This window comes from Triplophysa dalaica, chromosome 22 (assembly GCF_015846415.1).
Source record: "Triplophysa dalaica isolate WHDGS20190420 chromosome 22, ASM1584641v1, whole genome shotgun sequence".
Classification (NCBI taxonomy): Eukaryota; Metazoa; Chordata; class Actinopteri; order Cypriniformes; family Nemacheilidae; genus Triplophysa; species Triplophysa dalaica.
This window is the reverse complement of record NC_079563.1, coordinates 4,636,269-4,645,959: the sequence shown is the minus strand read 5'-3', so window position 1 is coordinate 4,645,959 and position 9,691 is coordinate 4,636,269. Positions and strand designations below refer to the sequence as shown.

The following is a 9,691-nucleotide window of genomic DNA, read 5'->3' as shown; positions in this document are numbered from 1 at the left end:
CTCTCTCTCTCACCCTCTCACTCTCTCTCTCTCTCACCCGCTCTCTCTCTCTCTCACCCTCTCTCTCTCATCCTCTCTCTCTCACCCGCTCTCTCTCTCTCTCTCTCTCTCTCTCTCTCTCTCTCTCTCTCTCTCTCTCTCTCTCACCCTCTCTCTCTCACCCGCTCTCTCTCTCTCTCTCTCACCCACTCTCTCTCTCTCTCTCTCTCTCTCTCTCTCACTCACTCACTCCTCTGTGACCCGTCAGATTTGACTCTCGCCTCTGAATGTCGGTGGTCTCGCGCGCAGCTCCGGTTAGTATATTTCGTGTCATGATGCGGTTTATTCCAGCATCATTGGGCTCTTCGTTCTGTGGAGCTTTTGTGTGTTTCTTCCTCGCGTGTTTCTCCCGCTGCGGGAGCTTCACGTGCTCTCCGCGCGCGGGGTCAGTGCGCGAGCAGTCGCTCCGCTCCGGGCTCGTGTTTGAGGGGAAGCTCGAGGGGGAACTCACGCGGACGGATCCGGAGGACGGCTCCAGGTCCGGACAGGTGCGCCAGTGGCGGGTCCGCGTGCAGCAGGTGTGGACGCTGAAGACTGGTGGGCTGTTTAAAGACTCGCTGGTCTCTCTCGTGGGGGCTGAAGGTGACCGCTGCTTTCAGCTCAGCGTCGGAACCCGTTATGTGTTCTTCACGGAAGCCACGAACGACGCGTCTGTGGTGACGGCAACTTTCCCGCCGGTGGAGATGAAACGCGCTGTGAGGAAAGTCGTGAGTGAAGTTTTGTGTCAGCACTGCGGTAAGAGCCCTTCAAACTCTATCTGCACACTCACACAACGGACACACGAACACTCTATTTATTGCTTTGTATTTCATTTGAGTAAACAAAACTACTGCTGACGTGTTTGTGTATTGTTTAGTGTAACTCTGAGGTGCTGATGAGTCTGACAGACAGCTGCTGCTCGTGACTGTGTGTGTTTGTGTTATTCTGTCATTGCACTATTGATCGCTGTGTGTGCTGATGAACACACACTGTGGATTCACTGTTGACTAGATTGTGAAGGCACTAGACTAACTCTTGTTTCATGTGTTTAATGGATACGTCACATTTCTGTCATCATTCACTCACCATCAAAAGGTTCAAAACCAAACCTGTATAAATGTCTTCTGATAAACATAAAGAAAGATATTTAGAAGAATGTTAGCAAACTGTCATTTCTGGGACATCATTTACTACCTTAATAGAAGTAAACATAAGGTATCTTTCCTGTTATGTTGAACACATGATGAGATATTTTAAACAAACTGTGAAAGTAAACAGATCCTTCATTACAATTACATGTTACTTACTATGGAAGTCATTGATGCCCCAGAAATGTCAGTTGATAACATTCTTCTAAATATCTTTCTTTGTGTTAACCAGAACAAATACAGATTTGGAATAACTTGTGTGAATTTATGACAGAAATGTTATTTTCTGAAATCTCGTCCTGTAAAAGAATGATTGTGAAGCTTGGACCGTCGTCTGTGTAAATCTGTGTTTCTGGCAGGATTTCTGCAGAGATTATTACCGTAATGTCATCAGATTGTCGTGGATTACACAAATTCCTCCTCAGAGACATGATGGACAGTCTGATGAGTCTGTTTCTGTTCACTTACTCTGAACCATTTAGTTTGAACACATAGAACCTGCTGTTTTTATGCACTTGGAGCAGTAGTTATGAAAGCCAGAAGCAAAACTGTATTTTATAATAATAACCTTACGTATGATAGTTTGCTTTACTTGGGAGATGAGATGCCATTGAGGTTTTATGAGAGGCTCCTCAGTTGATTATCTTCTGTATTCTGTTACTGTACCAGCATCACTTCAGCAGGTTTGTGAAAGTGAAGGTTCAGGTCAGAAAGCTGAACATATATTCTGGCTTTAGGAGTGAGTTCGTCTGTGTTTGATTGTTGGCATCAGTCGCTGCCGAAAAATCAAATCCTTCAATTCCAAGTATTTCTTCATGGGCTTTGTGTGCACCAGTAATGCTGTAAGAGGCTTTGAGATGTTCATGAGCTCAATGTTGCTTTGTGTTTCTTTCGCCCAAAACTAGTTGAATGGATTCAATAACAGGTCTTTGGCTTGCGTGTCGACAGACATTACAACTTAAGAGACGTATGCTGGACAAACTGCATCTGTGATGTTTTCATCTGGCCCCGGACTATAAACACATACAGAACATTTTCCAAATGGAAGTGAGCATCCCTATGCCCTACTCCCTTGGAAGGGCTGAGCCCTTGAAGTGAACTCTTTGAAGGGTGTAGGGCATTACTGTCTCTTGTGTATGCGTTTGGAACTCCCTTCACAAAGGGAATGACTTTATGTATTTTATACATTTTATACATTTAAAAAACTATTTACACGATATAATATTAATGCGTTATGAATATTTAATGATAATTATAAGCTTGATGTGAAATTGTGACAAAATAAAAACGTAACAAATAACATCATTGTGAACTTAATTTAATTAAACAAATATTCAAATTTTTCGTTTTTAATGAGACAAACTATTAAATTATTGAAAAATGCCCATCCCTAATTTAAATCCTGCCCCCAAATAAATACACCACCGACATGCTCCCTGTAGCACAAACACTCAAATTGATGCAAACGCATACTAAACACAGCTTCCTATTGGCGAGGCATATCAGCGTTATTTTCTGTATTGGGCCGATGCCGATAAATCATTTCTAAGCCTTTATCTGCAGAAATATATCTGCCTGCCGATAATATTGTGCCTCACATAAATTAAATGATTTTTTTACTATATTTGAACTACGTTAAATCATAAGGATCACCGACAAAAATAGTATAAAACCTAAATGATTGTACTTAAATTTGTAGGTCACTTCCACATCCCTCTTCATATTTGCTTCAAAATGCGTTGAGAGAACTCGTAATCCATGATCACAAACGGATCTCCCTTCCTTGAAGTGACCATGCCATGTACCCATTGCTAACAGACTTCTGAAAGGGCCCTTCGGAAATTCAGTTGTTCACTTTCGTTTGGAACGCCCCTACAAATAGAGTCCCCTTCACGAAGAGCCCTTCAAGGACGAAAAAATAAAAGAGTTTAACTTCTGTAAGACTACGAACGATTGTAATTTTTATTGAAGGCTCCATAAAATAGCACCTAACAATCCTAAACAATTATTTTTAAACAGTAAATTTAATATATGTGACCCTGGATCACAAAACAAGTCACATAAAGATCATGTTCCATGAAGATATTTAGTAAATTTCCTACCTTAAATATATAAAAACTTTATTTTTGTGAGTGGATGTCCTGTCACAGTGTTCCTGATTAACAACTTCAAAGGCTATTTTCTCAATATTTTTATTTTTTTTCACTCTCAGATTCCTGAGATTTTTATATCTCAGCCACATATTGTCCTTTTCTAACAATTTATACATCAATAGAAATCATATTTATTCGGCTTCCAGATTATGTAAAAATGTCATTTTCGAAAAATTGTCCCATAAGAGTGGTTTTGTTGTCCATTTGGTCACATATATTATAGCCTACCTCGTGTTTGTCACAGTTGTTTTATGTTTTTTTATGTTTTTTCCTTCTGTGTCTGATTTCATTATTAGTTCATTACTCCCTCACCGGTTTCCTCCCACAGCCCAAAGACATGCAGGTTAGGTTGATTGAGGATTACAAAATTGGTGTTTATACTGAATAAAACAAACAAACAAAACAGTCGTCATTGTCAGTAAAAAACAATACATGAAGGGTTCCAAAATGAGAGAACTCCGGTTTTAAACGTTTTCAAAAATCACGTTTTTCATTGTGTTAGTAAGCTGTATTCCTTAAGTTATTATGTCTTAAATCAAAACAAACCAACTGCAGTTTGGTTGATATTAATTGGAATGCACAATAAAAAAACATGATTTTTATCTCATTTTGGAAACTCTTCATATGGTACATAATAACACCCCAATAACATATCTTATTTATTTGGCACCAAAATATAATAATCAAACATATATCAAACATATGAATGTACATAGTAATATCGCAACCCACACTATTGAGCGACACAAAATCAGCACAAGGGTAGGCCTGACGCGATGACAACTTTTTGTTTGCCTATTAATTAACTTTAGTTTTTTTAAGAGTGATATTATTAACTGCTGTAAAACAATGGAAAGATTATTTAACAAAAGTACAACAATCTTTCCATTGTTTTACAGCAGTTAATAATATCACTCTTACAAAATACAAAGTTAATGCTTCAAAGAAAAACAGCACTGCATTATACTCAATTATGCGCAAATGACACGGTGTGAATTATTTATGTTATGTCTTGTAGCTTCACTTGTGGCATTTAAAATCTTCTGGGATAAAGATATTGTAAAGAGTCATTCAGATGTCTAGTCAGGGTGACAGGTGAATATGAGAGCTGAAGTTAAATCAGGGCACATATCTCATAATGGCGACAAAAATAGCCCATTTATAATCCTCTGTCCAGATTATCCCATAATCCCATCTTTATTATGCATTCAAATGGCCCATATTCAACATCATCAGCTCCCAGAAAACTTGGATTATAACTGTAGAAATTGAAGAGATTAAAATCGATCAACTAATGCACTGATATTTCTCTGTGACTTTGAACTAAAACCTCAGTTAAAAAGAGCAACATCACCAGCTAAGTATTGTGCTAATAACAAGTTTTGTTTTATTTCATCAAGGTGCATCAGTTTAGTTTATTTATACATTACTTTCCCCCATGCCTTTATAAAATAAATCATGTCATCATGGTGATATTTAAGTCATTGTTATTAAAACACACCATAAAAGACTCCAAGATAATAAGAAATGCACTAGCAATGCTTTGGAGAAGAAGAAACTGGTAGACAGAATTGATTCCAGTAATCGACTCAAAGTGTGTTGGGATTGATCCGCTGCTGCGCCAGTTAAACTTCACTGAAAACAGAATTAAGTCTGAAGTCCCCAGTGAATAGTCAAAGCCCCCCACACAATATTTACACGCAAGGGGAAGAAATAACAACCCATCATGGTCTAGTTTCAGACACAATCTGTGTGTTGTTGACATTCAGAGAACACATTATATTATACAGATATATGTTAGTAGGGAAAATTCTGAACAAAAGAATAGCCCACACCGTGAATTGATTGAAAATGTTATTAATGTGCTATTTCACAACCAATTGTAGTAATGTATTTGTATTGTAATGTAATTGTAATGTAGTTGTAGGCTTGTCAAATAGCAGTTAGGTAACAACGTTTCTTTCACATGTTATGTAACTATTCCTGTTTGGGGAGTAAACCTGTATGCAGAGATATAAGTTGTGTTCTTCATGTTTCTGTACAAGGAAGAGAGTTTAAATTCTAAAACTCGCAGTGTGATTTAACAGTACACAAAACTCTTAAAATTGAACAGATCAAAGAAAGACAGATGGAGAAGAAATGAGACCTTGGTCTGAAAAACTTTTAACACTACTGACTGCAATCAGTCACATTCATTTGAATAAGGACATTATTAACATGATTAAACAACATAACACGAGCGATACAAATAATTCAATACATATGTGATGAATTAATGTAAGCAATGACTATGACTTTAACACAACAGTCTAATAGCTCAGCACATTACTGTACTAGCTAATTTATGTGTAGTCAGCATTGTAAGATAAGATGGCAATTATGTGGGTTGGTCAAAATGAACTTTAAAGAAAACTTGGGTGATCTCTGAAGGTTGTTGAAAAGGAAAACTGTCTCTACTACTGGAAGTGCCCTGAATCAAGTCCAAGTTATGCTGGAACTTACTGGACTGACAAATGCTTCATCCACATTTGTTGATTTGGTGTCTGGCCTCCATTGGAAAATATGTGTCATCTGTCTTGATTAAATGCTTGTCAATGAATTTCTTCTACTCCTTTGGTCTTTAGGTGAGTAAGAATAAATGTCACTCTGCTGCACACCAACAAATGTGTTTTATAACATTAATAATATGGAACATTATGCTAGAACAAACATGGGTCAAATGAATATTGCATACATTGTTGATCTCAAACACTACACACCAGAACATTTGACAACTATTTTTAGAAAGTCAAAGTTGAAAATTGAAATTGCACATTATATTAATTCTAATGATGTTTGAAAACTAAGTAGCACTAGCGGTGTGCGATATGCCGATATTTGATCGCAAACAATTAAAATGACGGCACGATCCACTTTTCTGGGATAATCGTTACATCGTCCTATATAGTGCAAGACATGTTATATCCGTTGCTGTTCTCTTGAATTCGTCAACATCCTTGCGATAGATTCCGCAATGTTAACAAGCTCGTATACGTTGCTTGTGAATTCAGTAAGATTAAGTGACACGGTCAGTGACGATGCAGGGAAACACGGAGGATTCTACATCAAAATTCTACATCAGTAATATTGAAATGGTTTGGGTTTTCCCCAACTGACACGGCCCAAACAACAGTTATTTGCAAATGTTGCAATGATATGATTCGCAAGTCGGATGGCAACACAACAAACCTTTTTAAAAATTTCTGTATGACATATCGCTTGTTGCTCCCTAACTCTTTGTAAGTCGCTTTGGATAAAAGCATCTGCTAAATGACTAAATGTAAATGTTTTTACCACCTCAAAAGAAAGCACCCGAAAGAGTATGCCGACAGTCAAATTATAAAGGGACTAAATCAGGTACGACCAAGCATCCGGAAAGCTACAAGGCTTAAACGAACGACTTTAACGAAAGAAGGATTTGAGAAAGGAACTCCGTATGACAGGACAACCAAGCGCTGGAAAGATGTAACTGACGCGGTCGCATTTCACCTGGCCAAAGACATGATTCCCATAAAGACTGTGGAAATGAGGGCTTTAAAAGACTGCTCAAAGTCGTAGATCCATGTTACGAAATACCCAGCTGCAAATATTATTCCTCCACGAGTTTTATGCTACACCAGCTGATTTATGGTCTTGCACTTGCATTAAATATTAACTTGATTAAAATATTCTTGAAAAAATAAATGGTAAAGAGTATATTTTTATATGGGGACATAGTTTGGCATAGTTTGTAGCTCTGTCATTTGCAAATTAGTCTTAAAACCAACTTGAAGAAGAACCGGGGTAAAATCTTGATCTTCTAGAAAAACATTGTGATTTGAATTTTTTTCTAGATCGACCAACCCCTAAGTAGCACTCATCATTTGAGCTCTGAATCACTCTGACACTTATCATGGCCACGCTACATCACTCTGACACTAATCACCGCCACTCTACATCACTCTGACACTAATCACGGCCACTCTACATCACTCTGACACTAATCACCGCCACTCTGCATCACTCTGACACTAATCACAGCCACTCTATATCACTCTGACACTAATCACCGCCACTCTACATCACTCTGACACTAATCACCGCCACTCTACATCACTCTGACACTAATCACCGCCACTCTGCATCACTCTGACACTAATCACCGCCACTCTACATCACTCTGACACTAATCACCGCCACTCTGCATCACTCTGACACTAATCACCACCACTCTGCATCACTCTGACACTAATCACCTCCACTCTACATTACTCTGACACTAATCACGGCCACTCTACATCACTCTGACACTAATCACCGCCACTCTGCATCACTCTGACACTAATCACCGCCACTCTGCATCACTCTGACACTAATCACCGCCACTCTACATCACTCTGACACTAATCACCACCACTCCACATCACTCTGACACTAATCACCGCCACTCTATATCACTCTGACACTAATCACCACCACTCTGCATCACTCTGACACTAATCACCAGCACTCTGCATCACTCTGACACTAATCACCGCCACTCTACATCACTCTGACACTAATCACCGCCACTCTACATCACTCTGACACTAATCACCGCCACTCTACATCACTCTGACACTAATCACCGCCACTCTACATCACTCTGACACTAATCACCACCACTCTACATCACTCTGACACTAATCACCGCCACTCTGCATCACTCTGACACTAATCACGGCCACTCTACATCACTCTGACACTAATCACCGCCACTCTGCATCACTCTGACACTAATCACGGCCACTCTACATCACTCTGACACTAATCACCGCCACTCTGCATCACTCTGACACTAATCACGGCCACTCTACATCACTCTGACACTAATCACCGCCACTCTGCATCACTCTGACACTAATCACCGCCACTCTACATCACTCTGACACTAATCACCTCCACTCTACATCACTCTGACACTAATCACCGCCACTCTACATCACTCTGACACTAATCACCACCACTCTGCATCACTCTGACACTAATCACCACCACTCTACATCACTCTGACACTAATCACCACCACTCTGCATCACTCTGACACTAATCACGTCCACTCTACATCACTCTGACACTAATCACCGCCACTCTGCATCACTCTGACACTAATCACGGCCACTCTACATCACTCTGACACTAATCACGGCCACTCTACATCACTCTGACACTAATCACCGCCACTCTGCATCACACTGACACTAATCACCGCCACTCTACATCACTCTGACACTAATCACCGCCACTCTGCATTACTCTGACACTAATCACCGCCACTCTGCATCACTCTGACACTAATCACCGCCACTCTGCATCACTCTGACACTAATCACCGCCACTCTACATCACTCTGACACTAATCACCACCACTCTACATCACTCTGACACTAATCACCTCCACTCTACATCACTCTGACACTAATCACCACCACTCTACATCACTCTGACACTAATCACCTCCACCCTGCATTACTCTGACACTAATCACCACCACTCTGCATCACTCTGACACTAATCACGTCCACTCTACATCACTCTGACACTAATCACCGCCACTCTGCATCACTCTGACACTAATCACCACAACTCTACATCAATCTGACACTAATCACCACCACTCTACATCACTCTGACACTAATCACCGCCACTCTGCATCACTCTGACACTAATCACGGCCACTCTACATCACTCTGACACTAATCACCACCACTCTACATCACTCTGACACTAATCACGGCCACTCTACATCACTCTGACACTAATCACGGCCACTCTACATCACTCTGACACTAATCACCACCACTCTACATCACTCTGACACTAATCACCAGCACTCTACATCACTCTGACACTAATCACCAGCACTCTACATCACTCTGACACTAATCACTGCCACTCTATATCACTCTGACACTAATCACCACCACTCTACATCACTCTGACACTAATCACCAGCACTCTACATCACTCTGACACTAATCACTGCCACTCTATATCACTCTGACACTAATCACCACCACTCTACATCACTCTGACACTAATCACCGCCACTCTACATTACTCTGACACTAATCACGGCCACTCTACATCACTCTGACACTAATCACCGCCACTCTGCATCACTCTGACACTAATCACCGCCGCTCTACATCACTCTGACACTAATCACCGCCACTCTGCATCACTCTGACACTAATCACCGCCGCTCTACATCACTCTGACACTCCGCACTGCCACTTTGTATCACTCTGACACTCATCACTGCCACTCTGTATCACTTTGACACTTTTCAGAGGCACTGCTGCTTTGTAGCA

The 9,691-nt window shown here is 40.3% G+C and overlaps 1 protein-coding gene across 5 annotated transcripts in view; it reads left to right on the top strand.

The window, feature by feature from the left end:
* The first annotated feature begins 267 nt into the window (after nt 1-267).
* nrg1 (neuregulin 1) overlaps nt 268-9,691 on the top strand; it is a 53,869-nt gene continuing 44,445 nt past the window's right edge. For all 5 annotated transcript variants that reach the window (XM_056735953.1, XM_056735952.1, XM_056735950.1 and 2 more), the window contains exon 1: nt 268-774. In XM_056735953.1, coding sequence (XP_056591931.1) covers nt 312-774 — 463 coding nt within the window. In that variant the 5' untranslated portion in view covers nt 268-311. The remainder of the gene's footprint in view (nt 775-9,691) is intronic.